This window comes from Peromyscus maniculatus, chromosome 8 (genome assembly GCF_049852395.1).
Source record: "Peromyscus maniculatus bairdii isolate BWxNUB_F1_BW_parent chromosome 8, HU_Pman_BW_mat_3.1, whole genome shotgun sequence".
Lineage (NCBI taxonomy): Eukaryota > Metazoa > Chordata > Mammalia > Rodentia > Cricetidae > Peromyscus > Peromyscus maniculatus.
In genome coordinates this window covers 11,118,367-11,145,580 of record NC_134859.1, presented here as the reverse complement: position 1 = coordinate 11,145,580, position 27,214 = coordinate 11,118,367, and the positions used below count along the sequence as shown (strand labels likewise).

General features: G+C 48.1%; 1 protein-coding gene across 2 annotated transcripts in view; it reads right to left on the bottom strand.

The window, feature by feature from the left end:
- Nucleotides 1-202: 202 nt before the first annotated feature.
- Adcy9 (adenylate cyclase 9) overlaps nt 203-27,214 on the bottom strand; it is a 133,327-nt gene continuing 106,315 nt past the window's right edge. For both annotated transcript variants that reach the window (XM_006984700.4, XM_006984699.4), the window contains exons 6-11: nt 25,216-25,318; nt 22,387-22,595; nt 15,763-15,922; nt 13,652-13,800; nt 10,431-10,475; nt 203-4,349 (exon numbers count right to left, since the gene is read on the bottom strand). In XM_006984700.4, coding sequence (XP_006984762.2) covers nt 3,158-4,349; nt 10,431-10,475; nt 13,652-13,800; nt 15,763-15,922; nt 22,387-22,595; nt 25,216-25,318 — 1,858 coding nt within the window. In that variant the 3' untranslated portion in view covers nt 203-3,157. The remainder of the gene's footprint in view (nt 4,350-10,430; nt 10,476-13,651; nt 13,801-15,762; nt 15,923-22,386; nt 22,596-25,215; nt 25,319-27,214) is intronic.

The following is a 27,214-nucleotide window of genomic DNA, read 5'->3' as shown; positions in this document are numbered from 1 at the left end:
TAATAATAATAACAATAAAGCCCCAGAAACACAGAAAAGCATAATTTTGTTTTGGCTTTTCCTATTTTTAAAGCTGTGATGGGAATGGAAAGTAAATCTTCCTGTTTTGCCCACAAGCTGCAGAAAATACAAGGGGTGGGAGGGGGCTGGCCTAGTCTGAAGTAGTATCAAGCTTTTCAATGAGGAAATACCAGGCATCAAATCAGGTTTTAGAATATTTTAATATCCATTTTTTCAGTGGATGCATTTTGAAATTCTCAGTTAACAATTTAAAAAGGGCAGAGCAAAGGAAACATGGAAACACAAACAGCTGGTTCTTGCTGATTTAATTTCAGGTTCTAGGCATGATGCGATTTTCCAAACAACCAATCAAAAAACGCTGACCTTGAAAATCAACAAAGTCAAATGCAGACTTTTCTTTGGAAACTACAAGTGACTACAGCCCAGGTGATGGTTGCACACGGCCTTTGGCTCTCTGTGTCATGAGCAAATGTGCGGTGCAGTCCCCAGGAGTGAAGCCAGGGTGGAGGGAGCCATGCGCAGGTGTGGTCAATCCGTGGGGCTCGTCAAGCAGTTGAAGGGTTTATAACTGATACTCTGCGTTCATTTGCGTGGGACAAAATTATGTGTGCTTGATCATACAGACGTATAAAGTGGATCTGAGCTGGGCCAAGAGGGAAAGAGGAACTGCAACGCAAAGCGACTATTTACACACATTCAGTTCTGGAGTATTGCTTCCTGCCCTAGGTTCCTAAGAAGTATTGCCACCTGAGGACACTCGAGTCCACTGCCTAGAAGCCCAACTGTCTCCAGCTGTTTGTTCAATGCCAACAGCCCAGGCGCACGGCAGGTGTGCTGCAGGGCCGTGGTTCTGTGTTGAGGTATGCTTTGGGGCAGGGAGCTGGGGAGGCCTCAGGGGCCTTGCACCCTGAAAGAAGAATGTCTGCACTGGTTCTTCAGGAAGGCTCAGGGTGTTTCTTAAGACCACTGCACTCTGTGGGAGCCGCCCTTTATCCAGGGCTCTATTTGCACAATGCGTAACTGGACCACCTGCTCAAGGTCAATGATTCTCTCCGACTGGCTTGCAGGTCTAGGGTTGGGGGGTGGGCTGGGGACGAATCACAAACTCGTTTGTAGCAGAGGAAGGAAGAGAGTTGGAGAGGGAAGATGTGTGTGTAGAGATGAACTTGGCAGAGCCCATTCTGAACCAAGACTTCAAAGACACTGACAAGCAGCTCGCTCCTCAAGGCTCTGCAGCCTGGAGCTGGAGGACAGACTGACTGACACTCAGATAACCAACACCCTAACACTGACCGGAGGAAACCCAGCATGCCCTAAATCCCTAGTCCAAGGAAAGAATCAGGTAGTGTTTTTAAGAAAAAAAAAAATCTGTGGCATTGTACAAGAATACATTCTTCAGAAGCAAGAGGTATTGTTACAACCATCTGTTCTTCGAGTTGGAAGACCAACAGGGAGCCAACTGGGAAGGAAAATCTTCCCGTCACTAAGAACACTCTGGGTCCTGGCATGGCTATGATGCTTGGGTGGCCATCCCAGGTGTCCCCAGGGAAGTGGCTGACTAGATCTATGTCACCTTGCTAGCATCAGCAGGTCCTGTCTGTCTCTGGGATGAGTAACAAGGGACTCAACTCAGAGGTGAAAATCATACAGTGAGGTTTACCAGTGCAAGAACACACCACAGGGCACGGCATGAAGACCTCCAACAGACAGAGCTGCTCCTCGGTCGTCTCTGAGCTGCACACCAGCGTCACCTGGAAGAATGATGGCATCAGGGACAACTGCAGCCTGAGTTCCACTCAGCAGAAATTTGAGACTCAACATGGAAAGACACAATTACGAGCAAGGCTAGCCACCAGGAACAGGAACGCCGTTTTCCTCATCGGCTTTGTGTCTGCTGTCTGCATCTCCTTTGGCATACGGACGGTTCTACTCCTCGGCGCGCCACAAGCAGCCTCATTCGAGAGTCTGACTTGGCCAGCAGGATTAAATCCCACTGCAAATCAGCCTGTGCAGTCCAACAGTGAGAGGAACGGGCAAAAGGTCTGCAGCATCCCGCTTGGAGCTGAGCAGTTGGACTCTGGATCCCCACAAGGGGGAGCAGCACCCTGGGTGGCACCATAGGCCACAGTGGATGAGAAAATGAAACATAGAGGGACATCTTGTCATTGGTCTGCTGTGTCCTTTGCACACTGCCCTGCCCACTCCCTGTTTCCCTCACCAAAACTATCCAGTGGCCCCACCCCATAATACACGTTTCGATAAATAAATAAATAAATAAACGCAACCCTCAGATGGTCGACTGTCTCCCTCAGATGAGTCGGCTTCTGAGACAAACATCTTCGCTCCTGGCTGGAAGACCCCTCCGTGGAGGGTCAGATGAAAACACGGCTTTGAGATTCCTGAGGCCTGGTGTGTAAGCTTTGTGCCTGGTGAGCATATGAAATTTTGGCCTGCGTGCAGAAGAGCCCCTGAAACTGCCCAGTGTTGGGGGCGGAGAGACCCATTCATGGGCCACAGGAATATGGGCCCAGGTACCCCGAGATGCCAGAAGGGGGCTTGCTGAGCTTCCCAGTCCTGCCCCCCTTTTATAGCCCCTCCCCCAGATGAGTTACTGGCACTTTATGTCAGATTCATAAATGCAAGTGTGTGTGCGTGTATGTGCTTAGAAAGGCCAGGTGACCAAAAAACACTATTACATATATAGAAAAAATAAACTGGAAAACACTGTATGAGAAAAAAAAAAAGCTTGTGAGAAAAGGCAATAAAAACGGTATCTTAACCACAGCTTTTTTTTTTTTTTTTCCTAAAGAAGTCAAATAATACCCAGGGCCATGATTCCACCAGTGGCCTCAGCCCTAGACTCAAGGCCAAACCCTGAAGGCACTTGTATTCCTCCACACCGCTGAATGGATCCCCCAGGCTGGGGGCAGGCTTCCAGGAAAGGGAGTAAAGGAAAGAAGAAATGGGTGGAAATGGACCCTGAATAACTGTGATCCACACAGAGATTAGGGCTGAAATGACCACATGACACCACATCCAGGATCAGACACTGAGGTCTAGACAGCACGCCGGCCTGTCAATACAAATATTATTGTGTTTGGATGAACAGAGCACCTCAGCAGCTCGCCACGCTGCCTCATACACTCTTTGAGACATTGAGCTTGGTGAGTTCATTGGCTTCTTCTATTCCTGTGTCTTCACAGTCATCCTTTTCTATGGCTTTTCCAAATCGAAACCGTTCTTCAGCTTTGGCCGGCTCTTTCCAGGGTCTCTTACAGGACAGGTGCACGTCCTTGGCCTGTGCGTTGTCATCAGATCCCAGGGACGTCTTGTCTGAGTACTGAACAGAAGGCACCAAGTTGGCAATCTCGTCGGTGGGAGACCGTCCAATGCTGCCATCCACCTGGACACGGATGTCTGGGGAGATGGACAGTTGGTGCTGGGGCACAACCCCATTGTCCATGCACTTTGGGTAAAGGTAGGTCTTCATCTGCCCTTTGCCCTTGACGTTCACAGTCCCTCGGTAGTCAAAGTCATAGCCCATCTTGCTCAGCACACGGTAGCTCTCTTCGCTCACCTGGATGCGGCACTCAACACCAGTGGTGTCCATCCTGCTGGCAATGTTGACAGTGTCTCCCCAGATGTCATAGAGCAGCTTGGTGGTACCAATGACGCCTGCGGTGAGGGGTCCATGGTTAAAGCCAACCCTGAGCTTGAAGTTGAACCACAGCATATTGTTGTTGAAGTCATCCACCACACGCATCATCTCCTTGGCGAATTCGAAGAGGATGCGCAGATGCTCCTGTGGGTGGCCACCCTCCTGGCACTGGGCAGTGTTCAGCCCTGACGCTGCCATGTACGTGGCCCCGATAGTCTTGATCTTCTCGATGCTGCTGTAGTCGGCTTTGCTCAGAAGCTCGTCAAAGTCACCTATCAGCTCGTTGAGGACCCGGTAGCATTCCTTGCCCCCCTCATAGTTCTCTTCGTAGAACTCACTGAAGTTGACGATGCTGGCAAAGATCACTCCTCCGCTGTCATGGTTCTTGGAGTAGGTCTGGGAGACTTTGAGCTGCTCGGCCACGTGGTAGGGGATGATGTTCCTCAGTAGCCAGTCAGCCTGATCCCTCATGCTCTGGATCTTGGTGCGGTGCAGATCCGCTTCCACATCCCCATGGTAGTGCAGTCGGTAGCTGACCTCGAACTCTCGGTTCAGGAACCAGACCAAGAGGAGCAGGAGGAAGAAGGTGAGGATGAGCTCCTTGCCTATGAGGCTGGCCGGCCGTCTGCTGTCCTGCAGCAGCGAGCTGTTGCAGGGGTTCCTGGTGGCACTGGGGAGCAGAGAGACAGAGGTGACACAGCCGCTCAGAGAGGGAGCACTCCGCCGAGTGTGACTGAGTACCACCCTACTAAGGGAGCACTCCGCCGAGTATGACTGAGTACCACCCTACTAAGGGAGCACTCCGCCGAGTGTGACCGAGTACCACCCTACTAAGGGAGCACTCAGTCACACTCGGAGTACCACTCTATTAAGGGAGCACTCTGCTGAGTGTGACTGAGTACCACCCTACTAAGGGAGCACTCCGCCGAGTGTGACTGAGAACCACCCTACTAAGGGAGCACTTCACCGAGTGTGACTGAGAACCACCCTACTAAGGGAGCACTCTGCCAAGTGTGACTGAGTACCACCCTACTAAGGGAGCACTCTGCCGAGTATGACTGAGTACCACCCTACTAAGGGAGCACTCTGCCGAGTGTGACCGAGCACCACCCTACTAAGGGAGCACTCTGCTGAGTGTGACTGAGTACCACCCTACTAAGGGAGTGCCCCAAACCCGCTCAGAGAGGGAGCACTCTGCCGAGTGTGACCGAGCACCACCCTAAGGGAGCACTCTGCCGAGTATGACTGAGTACCACCCTACTAAGGGAGTGCCCCAAACCCGCTCAGAGAGGGAGCACTCCGCTGAGTGTGACTGAGAACCACCCTACTAAGGGAGCACTCTGCCGAGTATGACTGAGTACCACCCTACTAAGGGAGTGCCCCAAACCCGCTCAGAGAGTGAGTGTGTGACTGAGTACCACCCTCGACACCCTGAGGCCGGAAAGCAGCCTGGCTATTTTGCAGGCTTCAGAGACGCTTTTGTTTTATTTACATTTGATTTGGTTCTGGAACTCAGGTGCCATGCAGTCCAGGCTGGCCGTGAACTAGCTTTGTAGCTAGAGGCTGGCCTTGCAGTTAACCTCCTGTCTCCTTACCCACGGAATGGGATTACAGGCCTGTGGTGTTAACCCAGCTGTAACTGTTCTTTAAAAGAACTCATTAGATTTAAAAAAAAAAATCTTTTCTTTCTCTTCAACTATTTCTTTTGGAAAAATCTCAACTTTATGGAAACAAACACTCGGAAGCTCTTCACCTGGAGTTAACTGTTACATGTCGCCTTTCTGCTTTTCCTCTCAACACATATAACATACAAACACACACTGACACATACAAATACTTTTCCTAAACATCTTGAAAGTAAGTTGCTGGTCTAACTATTTTAGTATGTATCTCCCAAGACAAGGACATTTCCCTTTGTGACCACAGTACCATTTCTATATCTAAGAAACTGAATATTCTGGTATATTTTCTTAGATTTCTAAACAACAGACATCATTTTACAAAGACTATACTTTCTCTGTTCTCTACTTGTATGAAAGTTTAACAAAACACATTCTCCCATTCTAGTTAGTTCTGTTTTACCAAAGTTGATTAAGACAATCTTAGCATTTTCAAAAAGAGAATGAGATGTATACACTTCAGAGTATATTTGTACATGGTAAGAAAGTCAATCAGCATACAGAATGGAACAGTCTTTCCTTTGAGGTAACACACAGAGCTATTTTCTCATGGCTATAGAGTAATCTAATATATGGACCACCACAATCATGAGGAACACTGTAGTTATGATGAGAATTGATGTCTCAGGGAACAATCCCATATGCTCATCTCTGCATATACCAGGATTATTGGATCATTTCAAAGTTGCGCGTTTAGAACTTAGACATTCCCAAGAAGTCCTCCTCTTAACTGAACCTTCTCCAGAGTGCCGGTCTCCTGCAGGCGACTGCAATGAGAAGCCCTGCAGCTGACACTGAAGACAGCACTGAGGGCCACCATGTCCTTTTTTCTCTTCTTCTTAAAGGCAGGGTCCTATGTAGCCCAGGCTGGCCTGGATTTGCTATATAGCTGAGGCTAACCTTGAATTTCTAATCTTCCTGCCTCCACTTCCCAAGTGCTGGGATCATAAGTATACATCACGATACTTGCTCAGTTTTTTTTTCCTCTGTTAAAAATATTGCATGCTCAATCATAGAAAATGTGGGGAAAAGGTAAAAATTAAAACAACAATTCATCCATTGTCCTACTACCCAAGCCAGTTAATGTTACCATTTCCTTCTTCCCTCCCTCTATCCTTTCTTACCCCCTCCCTTTCTATTTCCAACAGAACTGTGGCTGTTCAGTTCATATCGGTTTTATAAGTTAATACACTGCTAAACTGCCAAGGTAGTTTGTTGGAGTTTATTTAATGATGGACTTGGTCACTATGTCAATATAAATGGATAAAAAGCTGATGTGTCCTCAGGTGAGATGGGTCTAGGACACACAAACCTTAATTCCTTAGCCACACTATTTCATTTAAGTTGTATTGTTATCGCTGACATAAGGGTGCTGTAAAATATTATTTTACAGTGTTTTACATTTGTTTATGCTGTGGAGCATTTGTTATAGATGCAAAGGTGTGTTGCATTTGTTTAACTCTGTGAAGATGTGTTACTGTGCCTGTCTAAAATACCTGATGGGCTAATAAAGAACTGAACGGCCAATAGTGAGGCAGGAGAAAGGATAGGTGGGGCTGGCAGGAAGACAGAATAAATAGGAGAAACCTAGGAGGAAAAGAAGAAAGAGCAAGACAACAAGGAGAGGAAGACTCCAGGGACCAGCTACACATCCAGTCACAGATTAAGAGTGAAAGTAAGATTTACAGAAGTAAGAGAAAAGTAAAAGTCCAGAGGCAAAACGTAGATGGGATAATTTAAGGTAAGAAAAGCTAGTAAGAAACAAGCCAAGCTAAGGCTAGGCATTTATAATTAAGAATAAGCTTCAGTGTATGATTTATTTGGGAGCTAGGTGGCAGGCCCCAAAAAAGAGTAAAGAGAAAAAGCAACAATATAGGGGTGTTTTAAAATAATAGGTTTAGGAAGGCCTGGTGGCACATGTCAGTCACATTAGCACTTTGGAGCAGACACAGGAGTGTCAAGAATGTGAGGTTATCCTTGCATACACAGCAAGTTCAAGGCCAGCCTAGGCTACACAAGATCTTATCTCAAAAAAAAAAAGAAAAGAAAGAAAAGAAAAAGAAAAGAAAAAAAAGAAAGGAGGGAGGAAAGAAAGAAAAGAAAATGAGCTTGAGGCCATTGAGACACTCCCAAAGCACCATCACAAAAGCCCTGACCCCTGGGCTGCTCTGGGAGGACGGCTGGAGAGATTGGGGGCCTTGGGCAAACCACACCTTCTGCCAGGACTTGGTGTCCTCCTGTTGTAAAGCATGAAGACTAGCTGGAGTGTGGCCAAGTCCTTCTGCATTAGGGTTCAGTGTACAGTGCGCGCTCTGCAGGGGAGGTCATCATCCTCCGAAAGGCCTGGGCTGGCAGCAGGGAGCTGGGGTTGGGGAGGGTTTCCACTACCCCTGGGTGACAGCAGACAGTGGTATGGAGGCTGCCTGCCCAGGCAACGCAGTTGGTGCTGAGTGCTGCTTCCTTCAGGCTGTATATGCGGCTGCTATGGGAAGTCAGAGCTCCGTGTTGTGACTGAGATCCTCTAGGGCTCTCACGGCTCACGGGGAGGGGGCTCCTGAGAGAAGCTTCTCCCTCTGCTGATCTTGTTGTCTTTTCCCTGCAATATGCTGAACCCTGGAGTCCAGCTGCTGGCCTGGGGACCTGGCACGGGTTTCACAGCTCAGTGATCAGGAACCAGGACAGAGTTCTCTATGGTAGGACACCCCATGCTTATTTATTTTACTATAGCATTGAAACAAATGACAATACCTATGACTCAAATGCTAAGCAAAGTGACCATTTTGTTTAACTCACTAAAACATGTTTCAGCTCAGCCTGAGGTTCTCTGGCTGGCTTTTAAGCGGGGTGGGGTGGGGGGTGGGGGGTGGGGGGTGTTTGGGCTGGGGAGAAGCCAGCCCTGTCTCCTGTGAGCACGGCTTGCTGGTCTGAGGATAAGTTTCATTTTGCTTTTCCCAATGTTGCGCATTGACGAACAGCCTCCTTTAGTAAGTACAGTAGGCTTAACATTAACTGCTTTAAATCTCGGTGGGAGAAACAGGCGACAGTACCGGTGTTTCCATAATCAATCTCACTCTCCCTCCTCACTTGCTGGTCTCAAACTTGCAGTCATTCTCCTGTTCCAGTTTCCTGAGGGACTTAACTTAGGTCAAAAGACTTGGCAGCAAGCACCTCCTGAGCTTTCTCATTGGCCCATACCTTTAAAAAACTTTATTATTATGTATATCATGGTGAGTGAATGCAGACACATTCCACCTCGCATGTGTCTAGGTCAGAGGATGTCTGGTGCTTTACTTGACGAACCATTTTATCCTGTACTGAATTTTGCTCCATTAACACAGGGTCTCGTGTCACTCAGGAGGTCTTGGAATTAACTTACTATGCAGCTGAGGATGACTTGAACTTTGGATCCTCTGGCCCCCACTTTCCAAGTGCTGGGATCATAGGATATGCCATAACAACCAGCAATTTTTATTCTACGATAGGTGGGCAAAGGTAGCCCAGTCCCAGTTCTAAATTCAAATAGCAAAGGTCAGTTTCCAAGAGGAGGACTGTTAGTGGTACGGGTGGTAAGTCTCTACCCCTGAGCTGGTCCCAGCTCTTTAGCGGTCATTTCCATTTGGAGGCAGGCTCTCGGACACTTGCTCAGGCTGGCCCTGAGCTCGCTCTGCAGCCCCGCAGGCTCTCCTGCTCTCCTGGCCTCCTGCACAGCTGAGATTACAGGCCTGCACCACCACGGCCCAGTCCAGAAGAGGATCTGAGATGAATAAATGGGAGAGTCCACTTAGGACTGGAGACTGGGACATTAAACCATTAATGGAAGTTGAAGTAAAGCACATGAAAGTCCATTACCACACAAAAGAGAGTTTTTAAAATAGAAAGAAAGAAAGAAACAAACAAACAGAAAGCAAGAGTTCTTGCAGCTCTAACCAGCGAGGCATGGCATCTGTTACCATCTGGGGTCTGTAGGGCTGTAGATACAGGGCCGCACTAGCTCTGGCCTCAGCCTGCACAGTACTAGCGTTCCAGGCTCGAGCATTTGGCTGGCATCCTGTTACTACCTTGTGAGGACCCAAGTGAGGCTGAGCCGAAGATCAGTGGAGATCACCGGCAAGCTCGGCTCCCAGGACTGGGGAAAATGTGGCTAATGCGATGTATTTCCTCTTTTGTGAACTCTTTTCGTCCTTCTTCTGTGTGGGCTTTTGTTCCATGGGTGAGTTTCTCTCTGTCTTTGCTTTCTTTCCCTTCCTCTTTGTTGTTCATTCTTTTCCTATTTATTACTGATAAGACTGGAAAATTATCTGTCTTAAGAGGCATGAAAGTTACTACTTTTCTAATTTTTATACTTATTTATTTTTATTTCTTGTGGCGTGTGTGTCTGCATGCATTAATACAGGGACATGTGTGGCTGTACATATGCATGTGCAGCACACATAATTTTACCTTCAATTTACTTAGAATTTACTTTTATGTTTAGAGTAAAGCAAGGGTGAAATATTTAATTAAAAATTCAAATATGTATTATTTCAAATTTCTCGTCAGATATGTAAATATTATATTATTAAATTATTTATTATTGCTGTCTGTGTGTGCATGATGAGTGTAGGGGATGCATGACGAGGCATATGTGCAGAGGTCCGAGGAGCTGCCTCTGTCCAGCCTCTCGTACATGGGTTCTGGGGATCTAACGCGGGGGGCTGGACTCTCCCGGCAAGCCCCTTAACAGCAAAACCATCTTGATGGCTCCACGTCAAAAAATTTTAAATATTTTTCTTTGATTTGTGAGATTTCCTGTATAATGTGGTAAAGTCGTGTATAAAATTACTAACTCTAATATATGTCTTAGTGACCACTCATCTTCCCAGGAAGATACAACTGTGACCGGACACTTTAATATGCAGTTATTGCTCATTTTCTCAACCTAACACACACACACACACACACACACACACACACACACACACACACACACACGCAGACACACGCTTGTACAGTTTACTTATGGCATGTATGCTTTCAGGAGTAGAAAGATGGCTGCTCTCATTTATGAGACAGGCCCCAGGCTGAAAACTTACCTGAAGTTCTGTGCTGCTGTATCTAAGGGTGGCACCGCTATGGAACTGGAAAGAAAATGCATAAAAATATTACAGAAAACAAAAAAGGCATTATTAAAATCAACCCAAAGAGCTGGAGAGATGGCTCAGGGGTTAAGAGCACTGTCTGCTCTTCCAGAAATCCTGAGTTCAATTTCCAGCAACCACATGGTGGCTCACAACCATCTGTAATGAGATCTGGTGCCCTCTTCTGGTGTGCAGGTATATAGGTGGAGCACTCATACATAAAATATAAATAAATAAAATTTAAAAACAATAAAATCAACCCAAGAAGAGTTTACATAACTTTCCTTTTGGGGGAATGATGTAAACAGTTGGTCATAGCCCTCCGAAACCGTAAGGCCAACTAAACCTTCCTTTCATAAGTTGCCTTGGTCCTGGTGTTTTTACAACAATAGAAAAGTAACTAAGGCAGCTTCTCTTTTTCTAAGAAGTGAATTCAGGCTTTTATTCACTACCTGACGTGCACAGTGCCCTGCTAGTTCCAGCAACAATTGGGACTGGGCTCAGAGGATCCTCCACGTGGAAGGGGTCTTGGCTACTAGTCCCACTCCAAAATCTGTTTGGATTGTAGCAGAAAGCCAATGGGAAGCCACTACTTTGTCTCTCTGGATCCAAGAAAAGAAGCCAAAAGTGTGACTGAATGTCAGTCACCATGAGTGGTTCATGAGGCATCTGAAGCTAAAGGCTGGTTGATGAATTTCATACTTTTTGTTATAAAGCATTGTGAAGGTCATGTTCCAGATGCCCCACCAAGGTAGGAGGAGGCAGCCCCACTTCACTTAGTGGAATTCCTTGTCCCAGCCTCTCAGCTACTGTTGGGCAGCTCCACTTCAAACTCCTTTCTGATCTTGGTTTGCAGAGAACATGAATATGTTTCGCATTGCTATTAATATGGTAAGAATGCCGAGGACAGAAATCACTCCCCTCACTCATCACCACTGCCCTGTGATGACCCCAAGACACATCTGATCCTGCTGACAGTAACATTACTAACGCAGTGGTCCACAGTGACAGCAATGCCAATCCTAAGGGGCACCCGGGAAATGATGCAGTCCCTGGTCGTGATAATAAGTTAAGGAGCAGGAATGTGAGATGTCCTGCAAAGTACAATGGAGAAATATCCCCTGCAACTTTAAAACAACCTGCGCCCCCATCCCAGCAGATTCATGAGCAGGTGGGTCTCCACTGCACCTGGGAAGCACCGCTCTAAGAAGTTATGAGAAAAGCCTGATATTTAGATATTTGTTCCACAAGCAGAAGCTTAATTGGTTTAAGAGATCATGAACTGTTTTTAAAAAGTACCGTGTGCATTCCACTATCCAAGTTCCTATTCTATGTCCAACTACATGTTTAGTTGACAAAGTGTAAAAGCCACAGAGCCAGTTACTGGTGTGTAACAGGAAACTTGAGACACATTTAGCAAACTAAGAACCAAACGTGATGTAACTGGTGGAAGCCGTGGAGAAAGGAGTCTCACAAAACCATATTGGTGTTTTATTTCACTCTATTGACTGGTTGCTTGCTTGGTTTGGTTCAGTGGGTCTCACTCTGGTCCAGACTAACCCCAAACCTGCTGTCCTTCTGCATCCACCTCCCCTTCACCATTCTGGGGTCACAGGTGTGAGCCACCACACCAGGCCCTTACAGGGTTTAAATGTCCCTCTTATTCTATAGCACAGTGAGAACTGACCCTGTCTCCAGAGGCCCATCATGTGACTCCAATTCCCCGTCCACATCACACTCTCTACTCCTTAGCACCTGCCAGAAGCATAGTTTCTGTTTTTTGTTTTCTCTGTGAGAAAGGGTCTCATGTAGCCCAGAAGGCCTCAGATTCACGCTCCATATCCACAAAAGACCTTGAACTCCTGATCCTCCTGCCTCTACTCAACGTGTGGTGAGATGATAGACATGCACCACTGAGCTTGGCTCTTCTCGTTCTTTGTTTGTTTGTTTGTTTGTTTTGTGTGTGTGTGAGGTGTTTTTTGTGCTTAAAAAAAAAAAAGTTTTATTTATTTATTATAAATAAATCTGCATGTTTGCCTGCTCGCCAGAAGAGGGCATCATGTGGTTGCTGAAAATTGAACTCAAGACCTCTGGAAAAGCAGTCAGTCCTCTTAACCTCTGAGCCATCTCTCTAGCCCCCATTTGTGATTTTTGTTTGTTTGTTTTTGAGACAGAGTTTCTTTGTGTAGCCCTGGCTGTTCTGTACCTTGCTCTGTAGAACAGGCTGGCCTCAAACTCACAGAGTTCTGCCTGCCCCTGCCTTCCGAGTGCTGAGATTAAAGGTGTATCTCTCCACCACCCTCCTGGCATTTTCTTCTAGTTTTATTGAGACAGTCTTGCTATGCAGCCTAGGCTGGGCTCAAATGCGAAATCCTCCTGCCTCAGCTTCCTGCGTACTGGGATTTCAGAGGTGCCTCACTCTGGCTCTTCTGCTCTCTCGTTATCCTGACTCTCACGTGAAAGAACTTCAGGCCTTTCTTAGATTCCAACTCACTCACAAAAGTAAGTTTCCTACAACAGTCATGTGTCTCACAGAGGCAGGCACCCAAGATCATCCATATTCAAATATGTACAGACTGAGTTCCCAAATCCCAGGGGCTTGGAGTATATGTCTTGTGAAATTCTGAGTATTTGCACACAACTGATGATATAGGCATCTTTTAGGGATAGAAACTGAGTCTAAATACAAAGTTCATTTATGTTTCAATATATACAGGTTATACACACAAACTGAAAGTAATTTTATACAAATTTTTAAATAATTTTGTGCATGGAGCCAAGCTTGTGGACCCTGAGTTATCAGACTTCTGGTACTGGTATCACGCCAATGCTCAAAATCTTAGATTTTCTAGCATTCAGAGCCGAGGCTTTCCGATGAAGGATGCTCCACCTATAGCATGCTGTTCTAAATGACTTTCTTATCTTTCTCATATCACTCTTATGACACTTTACTGCTTTTTGTTTTTTTGGCTAGTTAGTCCTGGGTACTGAACTAAGGGCCTCTGCAGGCCAGGCAGGCACTTCGCCACAAGCCACATCCCTCTTTGGATACTACACGTGCTGGAAGCTATTTCAAGGCGTGATGGGAACACATCACACAGCACTGATAGGGAGCCATTGTTGAGCCCTCAGTGATGCTGGGCGGGGAGGCACGGGGTGAGAGTGTGGTCACATACCTGTCCCGGCACAGGGAGATGTAGAGCAGAAGCAGCGGCCCAGCCCCCACGACAGTGGCAAGGGAGGACCTCATCCAGGAGCTGAGCTGGCAGAAGTTACAGTAGTGGACGACGGCCACCAGCACAGCAGAGCCTGTGAACATGGTGACCTGCAAGAGAGGCCACTGTCAGGACGCCTGCCCACCTCCACACGGTGCTCCTACCTCCACACGGTGCTCCCGTCCCGCTGGCCCCGACTGAGGACACACTCACCCGGGCTTCTGTTCAACACCAAGTGTCTCTGTACCCCTTGTGATGGCTTGAGTGTAAATGTCCCCAGAGACCCATGTGTCTGAACACTTGCTCCCTAGCTAAGGGTGCTATTTTGGGAGGTTGTGGAATCTTTGGGAACTAGACCTAGCAGGAGGAAGTGGACCTCTGGAGGGCAGGGCCTTGAGGATTACAGTCTGGTTTGCTTCCTATCCCATCTCTGCTTCCTGTTTCACCGTGCTGTAAGGAAACGAGTCCCAGTCTGACGGCTGTGGAGCCACGCCTTCCCTACTGTGACACATCATACCCTCAAGTCCCCAGCCAGAACCAGTTCTCCGTCCCTTACAACGTTTCTCATCACGTAGTTGGTCACGGTGACAAGAAGTAACCATGAAACGTGCAGTAAGTCTTCCTTTGGGTAACCTACTGGTTTAAAAAACAGATCACATGTCTGTCCCATGGCACAGCATGTTAGGTTACATGTTCACACTGCTAGAATATTCCAACAGTGATAGCCAGGGAAGGGATGCAGCTTACTTAAGACCAGTTATCACTGAGAATATCACTGTGGGATGGGTTACCTTCCTTCAGTCCTGCTGGGAGCACTGAGATGTGATCTATGCTAAGACACCAGATGCCCCCAGAAGCTCTTCTCACACTCAGGCATACACCACACTAGACCTCAGCCTACAGGCCAAGAAACAAACGTTTCCCACAACTAGCTCATTCTTTACAGAGTTTAACTCCCAAGCTCCTTCCCAGGGCAGCAGGAGCTGGTCCAGGTGTCTGTCAGTGACTGGCATATTGTCTTGTGTCATCTGGACACATGGGGCAGATGCTTCTTTGTAAAGCATGAGGCAGAGCATAAATGTTCAGACTGCTGCAGGACTCCACCTCCGCAAACCCTTACACACCATTAGGCTGGGGATGTGACTCTGTGATAGAGCACCTGCCAAGTGTAAGCAAGGTCTTGGGTCTGCGTCCCAGCACAACCCAAATTAAAAAGAACAGTGTGTCAAATGAAAAGTATCATAAATAAAAAAGGCATCCAATACCCCTAGTTTTCCAAACACCATAGTTTGGTCTAGCTTAGCCATGCTCAAAACACCCACATAATCCCATAGCTGGGCAAAGCTGTTTGCTATCTGCTGTTATTCACTGAGTTCTGAAAGTGAAAATCAGCGACTTCCATGTGATCTGAGCACAACGGCTGAAGAAAATGGAAGTGAAATCAGAATTGTCATTTGGGTATACTTCTGCACCACTGAAAGCCGGAAAGTTGGAAGTTTGAACCACAGGAAGTCAAGATTGTAACTGATCTGAAACTTGATGGATACTGAGTGAAGCTGGAAAAGCCCTGTGGCTACTCTTCAGACACAGCCACTGTCCATACTGCTGCGTGTGTGTGTGTGTGTGTGTGTGTGTGTGTGTGTGTGTGTGCGCGTGTGCACGCGTGTGTGTATGTGTGTGAGTGTGAGCGAGTGTGTGTGTGCATGTGAGTGTGTGTGAGTGCGTGCGTGCGCGCGTGCGTGCATGCGTGAGTGTGTGTGTGTGTGTGTGTGTGTGTGTGTGTGTGTGTGTGTATTTTGAGACAGGTTATTGTATGTATAATCCAGACTAGTTTCAAATTCTATGTAGTTGAGGATGACCTTGAACTCCTGATGTTCCTGCCTCCACCTTCTAAGTGCTGGGCCACAGGTTGTGCCACCATGCCCAGCTCATGCTTCATGTTTTAAGAGGATGGCTGGAGGCAGTGCCAGAGTGTACTTCTTTAAGGACTGTCCCAAGTAATCAGACTTAAAGTGAGAGAAGGTGTCAGGGAGCCTGGAAAGCATGGGAGAAGATGGCCTGCTGCTACTTACGTGTATGTTTGTCTCAAACTCAGAGGTGATGTGTGAATAGACAGCCAGGGCAGGAAGAGACACCAAGATGGCCCCAATGCAGTGTCGAGGGAGCCAGCCAGCGATCCATTCCAGCAGCCGCTTTGTGCACATCATGACATCCTCTAGGAAGAACACCATCCTGGGACACAGAGGGGAGAGGATCAGGAGTAGAGGGTCAGCACGCCATGTCTCAACTGTCCCATGTTGCAGCTTCTGATGCCGGAGGTGGGGGTGCATAGGGCAGGAGACTGTACCCCCTAACTTGTCCACAAGTGAGTGAACTGGCTAAACTCAGACCTTCATACCCAAATGTAAGGTCACCTACTCCATTCGGGCAAAATACACTTATCAAAAACCTCCATGGGTCTGTGGGGCTTGAAAGAACAGTTATGACCCCAAATTAAGTCTACTGTGGGTCAGGAAGCCCAGAATGGAGCCTCTCTGGAGGTGTTCTATTGAGTCTTTTGGGGAAAGGTTGTTATTAATAGGCAGGGATAGAGATGCCTTGCCAGGATCACACAGTGACACTCCACTGGGACTCACAAAACCACTACTACCTCCTCCTCAGAAGCCACAGAGGCAAAAAGCTTGCTAAAGCATCCCAGCCTGGGGGTTCATTGTGTCCTGTGCACAAGCAGGTGGTTTTCAGAGGTGCTAACTCTGCTGCAAGCCAAACAGATTCTGTTTTGGTTGGGACATTAAGAGTGTTCAGCCTTTCAGAAAATCAGGTCACAGCTCACTGCCACTAACCCCACCCCTGTATGTCCAGCTGCCTCATTCACAGCTGGATCATGGAAATGACAGAATACAACAGACAGCTTTTTTATTTCCTAAGAGAGGTGCTTTCACATTCCAGCGACAGCATATTACGACTCTTCTTACCATTGTAGATCTGGGTGGGTAACACCTCAGGAAAGTGATTGTAATGTGGTAAAGTCCCCCATGAAGAGCAGGAACTGAGTGTATGGGCTGAGGATGATGACTAGGAAAGGTTAGGCCTTGGCTGAGCAACGGAGTCCCTGGGTTGGAGTAGGCAGGCAGTGGTAGGTGGAAGAGGACACTGGGATCTTGGGACAGAGACTCACGGAATGTCCCTTAGGCCTGTTGCTGGGGGGTATGGACAGGCTCACTGCTTTCACCTCTGGTCAGGAGCCACTGTGGTGACCAGAAGCATGGGTATCTCATGCATGCCCAGAACTTGCACCTCTGGTTTTAAACCCTAAACAGCTAGATCAGCTATGCTCAGCCATGACCTGCAATTCTCTATGCTATGGCCATTTCCCACAGAGACTCAAGTACACTTTTTAGTCTGGCTTCCTAAAATCTAAATGAAAACAGAGGCCTTGGAATATCACGGAGAAAAACCACAGAAATCCTCACAGGCAGGACTCAGAGCCTATAGACAGGGGACAAGGGGAACTGAGTCTCAGCTAGGAGATGGGATGCTCATATTTCACATGGTCCCCAAGATCAGACAGTTTTAAGGCAAGAGCAGCTGGTCTCGGGGATTTTCCTGGGGCTAGAGTGGAAGGAGGAGGCACTGAGCTGGAAAGCCGAAGTACTGGCTTCCCTGGGCACCTACATAACACACCCTGTTGGTCTTTGTGATCAAGATCAGCCTTTCCCAGCCTTTGCCTGCAGTGTCCCTGTTGGGGAAAAGTGGCTGCCTGGCTCACCAGACTCCTACCAAGTGTGCAGGCAGGAGCAGTTCCCTGCAGCTAAGCTCAGGTGGGGCTACTTCTTCCAAATTGACACAAAGGGACAGGGATCATTGACTAAAGAGATAGTAAAATGGCAAAGAGACCAGGAACTCCAGGCTTTAGACAGAAACCTAGAAGGTCTGCATGTAGGTGAGCACACACACACAGGCATGGGTGTTTTTTGGGTGTGTGTGTGTGACAGAATCGTCTTCAAATTACACTGTGATGATATCTGTACAACTCTCAAAATGTAATAAAACTCACTGGTGTCTACACTTTTTCGGCAGTACCAGGGGTTGAACCCGGTACCCTGACTCTACCAATGAGCTACATCCTCAGCCCCTGAACTCTCTACCTGAATGAATGAGTTTACTGCATGTGGACTATCATAATAAAATTCATTTTATTTTCAATTTTTGCTTTTCTGAGATTGGGTCTTACACAGCTCAGACTGGTCTCAAACTTAGTATGTTGCCAAGGAAGACTTAACTTCTGGCCCTTCAGCCTCCATTCTCCAAATGTCTGGGCTGATAGTTATGTACCACAGTGCCCAGTTACATGTCCATTTAAAAAGTAAAGGATGGGCTAAAGAGCTAAACAGAGAATCCTCAAAATAAGAATCTCAAATTCCTGAAAGACATTTAAGGAAATGCTCAACATCCTTAGTCATCAGAGAAATGCAAATCAAAATGACTCTGAAATACCACCTTACACCTGTTAGAATGGCTACGATCAAAAACACTAATGACAGTCAATGTTAGAGAGGATGTGGAGCAAAGGGAACACTCCTCCACTGTTGGTGGGAATGAAATATTGTACAACCACTGTGGAAATCAGAAAATTGGGAATTGATCTATCACAAGACCCAGCCATACCACTCTTGGGCATATACCTGCTGTGGATATCACTCTATATAAATAAAACACTGATGGCCAGTGACCAGACAAAAAGTATAGGTGGGACAAGGAGAGAGGAGAATTGGGAAAACAGGAAGAAGGAGATGTTCTGTATGTCCTGTGGGAGCCCTTCTTGGGTTCTTTGTGGCGTTACCCAGCAGGTCCGCATAGAGGATGATTAGGACCATGGGCCTGAGTGCAGGTGTCTGAGATGGTCTGCACTTGGCTGTGCTGGGGGATGGTCTGTATGTCAAGTTGTTCTGATTGATCAATAAATAAAACCTGATCGGCTGTGGCTAGGCAGGAAGGATAGGCGGGACTAACAGAGAGGAGAAATAAAAGGACAGGAAGGCAGAAGGACTGACTGCCAGATGCCGCCATGACCAGCAGCATGTGAAGATGCCGGTGGGCCACCAGCCACGTGGCAAGGTATAGATTTATGGAAATGGACTAATTTAAGCTATAAGCACAGTTAGCAAGAAGCCTACCACGGCCATACAGTTTGTAAGCAATATAAGTCTTTGTGTTTACTTGGTTGGGTCTGAGCGGCTGTGGGACTGGCGGGTTACAAAGATTTGTCCTGACTGTGGGCAAGGCAGAAAACTCTAGCAACACACTGCAGCCACCGCCAGGACAAGCAACATGTAAAGACGCCGGTAAGCCACAAGCCACGTGACAAGGTACAGATTTATAAAAATGGGTTAATTTAAGATATAAGAACAGTTAGCAAGAAGCCTGCCACGGCCATACAGTTTATAAGTAATATAAGCGTCTGAGTGATTATTTTATACATGGATCATGGGATTGCGGGGCTTGGTGGAACCTGGAGAGACGCTCACCAGCAACAAATGGTGCCCAACGTGGGCAACATATACCCAAGGAATGCTCAATCATACCACAAAGATACATGCTTAATTATGTTCATAGCAGCACTATTTGTAATAGTCAGAACCTGGAAACAACCTAGATGTCCATCAGCTGAAGAATGGATAAGTAAAATGTGATACATATACACAATGGGGTACTACTCAGCAGAGAAAAACAATGACAGCATGAGATTTGCAGGCAGATGGGTGGAGCTAGAAAAAATTATCCTGAGTGAGGTAACCCAAACCCAGAAGGACAAACATGATATGTACTCACTCATAAGTGGATACTAGATATAAAGCAAAGAACAATCAGACTATAGCCCACAGAACCAGGGAGGCTACCTAGCAGGGGGGACTCTAGGATGACTATGGCTTATAATAAGTTTTGGTTTTACTCAGTCACTGGGAAAGCTTCAGTGAAACATTTCACTATTAGGATAAGAATTTGAACTGTATCAAGCTGATGATAGAAAAAGAAAAGAAAAGAAAAAACCCTCCCTCTTCTCTCTTTCTCCATGAAGTAGTGTGCATCTCCCTTTCTTCTTTTCTTCTCTCTTCTTTCTCTCTTCTTCCCCCTCTTCCATTCTCCCTTTCCCCCAATAAAACTTTCCATGTGGGTAAAAAAAAAAAAAAAAAGGAAAGGAAAACAATCCAGATCTGGTGGTGCAGGTACTCAAGAGGCTGAGGCAAGAAGACCACAAGTTCAAGGTCTGCATGGGCTACACAGTGAGTTCAAGGCTGGCTGAGGCTACTTAGTGGGACACTGTCTCAAAAGAAAAAGAAAAAAAGGCTGGGGGTGAATCTACCTCATGCGATGATACCTGCCCAGAATGAGATCCTAGGCTCAACCCCTGGCATCACCCCAACAACAAACACAAAAGACAGAAAAGACATTTAGAGGTGGATGTGGTTCTCAGCTTGAGTCCTACAGAAGCAGACCCTGGCAGGATTGGTATGGGAGCCATTTCTCAGGGAGTGGAAACTGGACATAGGTAAGTGGGGGCTGGAGCAGGGGGCTGCTTGCTGTGGGCAGTGGGCTTGATCCTGAAAGAGAATTTAAGGCATGGTGCAGACACATCGTTCCCACGAGGGCTGAGGGCAGTCTCTGTAGCTAAGAGGGAACTGCAGGATGGTGGTGAGAAAGGAAGGAGGTGGGCGTCCCACACAGCCCGCCCTAAAGGGAGAAAAGATAAATATAGAAGTCTCAGGGCCAGATCTGAGCTGTTCTTGTTTTTGTTTTCCTGCTTTGGGATGTTACCATTTCTATCTTAGCTCCAGCTCTTGGGGGCAATTGTCAGCGGACTTAGCGAGGCTGAAGTATGGCAGGGCTGCTCAAGGTACAAGGACCCACTGTCACAGTATCCTACAGGCAAGCATGTTTTGGGATGGATGTGCTTGGCAAATGAAATGCTCTGGGCATCCACACCTACTAAGAAGTGGCAGAGAGCTACGGACCTCCCAGAACCTTAGGCTGTTGTTTTGTCTATTTAAAATCGGCTGTTTTATTCTGCTATACACATAGATTGTCTTGCTCAGTCATCATCAGAGAAGCTTCCTCCTAAAGCAGATGGGAACACAGAGACCCACAAACGGACAATGCGAAGAGGGTCAGAGACTTCGAAACACTCATTCCCTAAATGGGATGTCTTTATAAAACCCGCCTCCTCAGGGGTCAGGGAGCTGTGCAGAACCGGAGGTAAAATACTGCAAGAACCAGAGGTATCGATGATTCCAAGACAGCAGTTTCTTCCGGATACACCAGGACTGATGCACACATGAACTCAGGATGGACTCAGAGACAGTGGCAGCATGCACAGGGCCTGCATACGTCCAAGCCACATGGGATCCCAAGTTGAGAAGGGGAAGGGGACAAGAGCTCCTGTCCCTAACAAGAAGCCATCTTCAGCTGACCACCGCTTGCAAAGGAGAAATTGTTTTCTCCAGTGGAGTCTCACGAGGCGTAGAAACCACACTTAGGGGTGACCCAGGCCCAGCAGTGGATGGCAGCATAAAAGGAACTCATCGCTGCCTTTGTGTTTCTTCTGCTTTTTCTTTCTTTTTTTAGACCCCCTTTTTGGCCTGTTTGTTTTCTAAAGAGAAAGAAGAAGGAGGCATGCAGTTGGAGTTGGATGGGTGCAGAAGATCTGGGAGGAGATGAGGAAGGGAAGCTGATCAGAATATACTGTATGGAAAAATTATTTTCAATTAAAAAATAAAGTGGGCTGGCTGTCTTTTTATCACCGAGCTGTGTGACTTGATATGCTGTAGCTATGATGTCCTTATCATAGACGGGACCTATAATTCCTTCCTACTCCCAGGTGCTCTCTCTTTCTCTGTTAGAGTTTTCTGTTTTTTTGTTTGTTTGTTTGTTTGTTTGTTTGTTTTTTGGTTTTTTGAGACAGGGTTTCTCTGCGTAACTTTGCGCCTTTCCTGAGCTCACTTGGTAGCCCAGGCTGGCCTCGAACTCACAGAGATCCGCCTGGCTCTGCCTCCCGAGTGCTGGGATTAAAGGCGTGCGCCACCACCGCCCGGCTTTCTGTTTGTTTTGAGACAGGTCTTGTGTAGCCCAGGTATGCCTGAACTTGCTATGCAGCCAAGATGACTTTGAATTCCTGACCCTCCTGCCTCCATCTCCCAAGGGCTAGGGTTATAGGTGTGTGCCACCATGCCAGGCTTGAGTGTATTCTTTTTAACACATGTTCAAAAACCTTTATAAGTCCAATCTGTCCGTTTTTCTTGTTGCTTGCACGTTTGGTGTCATATCTAAGTAAGCGCTGCCTACTCCAAGCTCAGACTTTTGACCCAGCTTCCTCAGTTGGGCTGGCCTGGTCAGTAGACTTCTGCTCTGCTGCTGCCTGCCATGCATTCCCTCTGCACTTCTTCCCCCTTTCTTCTCAGTTTCTCACCTCTCCTTTTAATCTCTACTTGAAGAGATCCAGGGCCCACCTGGCCTCAGCTGGGCCGCACAGGGGATGGACCCTCTCTAGTGTACCGCCTGGGGGGAGTGGAGGAAACGAAGTTCTGTTCTCTTCAGACGCCTGGCCCTTGTTGGTGAATCAGTTTTGCCATTAGCTGTGGAGCCAGAAGGGGGAGCTAGAGGCTAACCATTGGAGAGCCACGCCTCCACGTGGGGCATACCTGATGGACACTACTAGGGACAGCACTTCCAGCAGCAGGTCTGCACCGAAGACGGCCAGGGCAGCCGGTGGAGGGGGCGTGGCGGTGGCTCCGTACTTTAGGAAGCAGGTGATGGAGAGGATCAGGAACACTGTGGTAGACAGAAACACGTCCAGGAGGGAACTGAAGGTGGCGCTGGCAAAAGTCTTCACAGGGGAGTTCTTTATGACCTGTTCAGAGCAGGAAAGGACGGGGATGAGTGGGCCTGTCCACAGATGGCCAGGAGATACAGCGCGAGGGGCAAGACAGCCATTTTACTGAGTGCTGCCGACCAGGTGCAGGCCGGTGCATGCTCCAAGTGGATCATCTCCGGGTGACTGCCGAACTTAAAGGTGCAGAGGCAAAGGGACGTTAAGAAACTTGCCTAGGGTCCCATAGCAACAGCTGAAAGTCAACAGTCTCTCAAAAACAATTACACAGTTACTCTGAAAGATGAATTACTGTCTTAGAGTTCAGGGGTATACATCTGTGAAGGCGTAGGTGACAGAGGTGTCCAGTGAATGGACAGATGTGGAAGCCGGCTTCATGGTGTTTAAACAGGCAGGTGTTTAAGCAGCAACAGCCGAGGAAAGCCTCCATGCAGGGGATGGGAGCACAGACCCTTTATTGAGAGAGTGAAGGGTTAGCAGTTAAGAATATTTGTTGATCTTCCAGAGGACCTGAGTTTGATTTCTAGCACACACACGGTTCACAGCTATCCCTAACTCCAGTTCCTGGGGATCCAACACCGTCTTCTGCCCTCCGTAGGCACCAGGCACACATGTGGTGCATGCACATACACACATGAAAGCAAACACACAAGAATTAAAAAAAGAGAGAAAGCCTGTGTAGGTGATGCTCTGGGATGGCTGGGTACTGGGTGCAGGATGGACATGAGACATTGTCTGAAGGCACAGGAAACAGGGCACTGTGTGAAGTTTACTAAAGAGGCACATGTATGGTGTCAGGGAATTTAGGAGGAGAAAACTGCTAGCACATGACGCGTTTAAAACATGACCAGTTCCAGACCCCTATAGGCCCTTCAGCGGGGGCATCCCAGTCAGAGCTCGCCACAGCCCAGCGAGGAAGAGGCGCCACTGCTCCTTGAGTGTAGATGGAGGCTAAGAATGGCTATCCCCAGGTACCCCAGGGAATAAGAGCCAGAGGAGCTAACTCCCAAGTGTACCCCAGGCCTGTCTTAGGACGAAGAGAGAACGTGTAGCCAGAGGCTGCGGAGAAAGGGAGAGAACCTGCAGAGAGAACGCAGCAGACTACTCACGGGGCTTGGCATTCAGCCTTGGTGGAGGGGTAAGGGGTGGAGCAGCTGGAGGTTTGTGGGAGGGAGAGGCCTGTGACGTCAGGTGAGCACAAGTTCTCTCAGGCCAAACTGGCTCGCGTCCTCAGCCTTAGATAGACCCCAGGAGCTGGGCAAGATGGGAAAAGTCAGGACTTGGCCTTGGGGAATGAGTGCTGGTCAGCTCCAAGATCAAGCCTAGATTCACCTGAGTGAGGTGGGCACAGGGCTGGAGTCCTAATACCCGCCGCCCATAGAATTCAGAGGCTCTGAAGACGCCCATGGGCCTGGTCCTAACTTCTGAGGGTCCCTAAAAGGACCTAAGATCTTGGAGGTGAGGCTGCCACAGTGACCTCCTCTGCAGAGGCACTCGGATGTCACTGCTCTCTCTGGGAATCCAATTAGCGTTCTAGGGAGCAGCCAGGGCTTGGGCAGAGAAGACTCAGGGCAGCCAGCCGGGGGGCTTCACTCTCACCTGAATACCGAGGTTTCCAACTCCTGGTCTAGAGTGCCAAGGCTCAATACTTCTTGCTTTAGGGAAATACTTGTAGGATTTGTGTTTGGAATGTTCAGTGACATTCACTGTCCAGTGGGGGACTGACAGGATAGCAATTCTAGCCACATAAAACAAAGATTAGCCACATCTTATACATTATGGTCTCTCTGGGTCATGGCTTGGACATAATCAACATGAAGACCTGCCCAATAAGCAAGTAAAATCTGAATGACACCCCTCTTGGTCCTGGGGTCTGATGATTGTGCACTTTTGGCTTTGGGACACTCAAGTCAGGTTGGGGGCCAAGGGAAAGAGAGCTGGGATCTGCTCCCTAGAGCTCCACCCAGGTTCCAGGGTCTTCCATTCATTCCTTTCTAGCATGCCTGCTGAATATGTCTGGTGTGTGGGCTGTGCTGGGATTTAGAGCACAGCAACAGAGATCTCAGCGTTAGGTTCAGAAATCAGATGGGATTCCAACATGGGGTGCACACGAAGAAGAAAGAAGACGCAGGGAAGTAGAACCCAGCTGGCGTCAAGGATGGTTTCCCGGAAAAAATGATGTGAGAGCTGAGAGGGAAGTTAACCCTTAACTCCAGGGCGCTGAGACAGTGGTGTGGCAGAGGAGCTATGGACCCATATTCTGGATGGAGGTACAGAGCTCTTGGTTTTTTTGGTCCCATTTCAGAGGGTTGGAAGTGACAGCATCATGGGGAGAGAAGTGTCACCTCAAGAACCCAGAACAGGTGTGACCAGGCATCTTTCCAAGGGACAGCCATGAGAAGACCAGAAACAACAGCTATGGAGGAAACAGTCTGGTGGGATGTGGCTTAGCTTTAAGATAAAGGAGCATAAAGGGCCTGGGTTTCCTCCCTGGCAAAGATAAATTCACCAACAGTTCCAAAGCAGGGCTTCCTGGTTGTGGGAATACGACATCAGCCTTCATTTTCCTGGCACTTGGTAAAACACAAACAAACGTGTCCTAAAAGAACGAGGAATGTTATGAGGCCGCGGCAGAACGTACCTCTTCCTGGTAGCTGCTTCTGTAGGATCGCTCCAGCTCCTGATCCAGGAAGTTCAGGCTGAACTGATTGATGGGTGGCTTGAAGAAATAATCTTTCATCAGGCTGGAAGACACAACCAATGCACTCCATCAACACCAGCAGACAGTCTCAGATGCCTCTCACTGAGCACATCACCAAAGCTACCTCTGAAAGCCACCGTGTGACAGGTGCTGTCCCCATAAGAGACCTCGAGGAAAGCCCTTTGTGTCTCTAGACACAATCAGATGACAATTCACCACAATCACCACACTCGTTATCAGACCCTGCTTCAGAACATAGTCCACATATCCAGGACTGGAGGACAGAGAAGGCACATCTTTCATCCTGTGAGGTGATCTTTTTGGAGAGCCAGCAGATCTTGGTGCTGAGAGGACGTACACTGATTTGGAGGCTTCAAATGAAGGCAATTCCAAAAGCTTCCTGTCATCCAGAACACTGACAGTAATTACACCTCAACTCTAACACGGAGCTACTGGAGTGGGTGTTTACAGTGGGTAATTGCGGGGCCATTGTCAGATATTCAGAGTGCAGGAGAGACCTGAAAAGTGATCATGCTCAATGATTTTAATAGCTGAGAAATCAAACCTGATTTATGTGACTCTATTCTTCTATGGATTGTCAGCAAATTGCAATATCCTTGTTATGATTTGGAAATTACTAAAAATTTAAGAGAACACTGGTGTGATTCCAGAAGGCAAACACAAACACGGGGTGTAATCTCTCTCCCACATACAGTAGCCATTAGCCTGACATCATATAAAACAGGGAGAGCCTCAAATGTGCCTGTCACGTGGTGCACTTCCTGCAGATTGATTCTCTTCTGTGACGAACACGCAATAACTTATCTTCTCAGACTCCAGAGAGGGAAGTCTGTCTGTCCCTTCGAGTTGCTCTGCCTGCCTTTCCAGCGACAGACAGAGGGAAAGGACAATGCAGCAGCAGCAGCAGGACCGGGTGCCCGCACTGCAGCAGGACCGGGTGCCCGCACTGCAGCAGCAGGACCGGATGCCCGCACTGCAGCAGGACCGGGTGCCCGCACTGCAGCATCGGGACCGGGCGCCCGCACTACAGCAGGAGGACCGGGCGCCCGCACTGCAGCAGGACCGGGTGCCCGCACTGCAGCAGCGGGGCCGGGTGCCCGCACTGCAGCAGCGGGGCCGGGTGCCCGCACTGCAGCAGCGGGGCCGGGTGCCCGCACTGCAGCAGGACCGGGTGCCCGCACTGCAGCAGCGGGACCGGGTGCCCGCACTGCAGCAGGACCGGGTGCCCGCACTGCAGCAGTCGGGCAGCAGAGTCAGCCCTGGGGAAGCCGTTTGGCCCTTCTGTGATCAACACTGGCAGTACCTGCTTCTGGGTCTTACAGAAAATATAAAAACGGCTGCTTGGGGGCACAAGGGAGTAGTTGGGACAGCTGGAAGAAGAGGAGGCATCCTTGAAGGAAGGGAAGGAAGCCAGGGAAGGGTCTCACCTTTTCCTTCAGTTGGTTTTTCCTAAAGACAGACATGAGTTAGGACCACTGGCTAATCCTCCAGTGGAAAAACCTGTAATCCCAGCACTCGGAAGGCCAAGGCGGGAAGACCAAGAGTTTAAGGACATGGGCTATAAATAAGACTGGGCAGGGGCAGGGAAAGAGAGGAGGAGAGAGGAGAGCAAAGAAAGGGGAGGGAGGGGAGAGAGACTCCCCCCTCGAGTACTGGGATTTGGGGTTTGCATCACCATGCCTGGCTCTAAAATCCAGTCTTAATGGCTTAGAAATCTAGAGAATAGGGGCTGGAGAGATGGCGCTGCTGTGAAGAATACCCACTGCTCTTCTGGAGGGCCCAGGTTCAGTCACCAGAACCCACATGGTGGCTCAAAGTCATCCATACCCCCGTGACAGAGGATCTGATGTCCCCTTCTCACCTCCACACATGGAGCACACATAACATACACATGCAGGCAAAACATTCATACAAATAA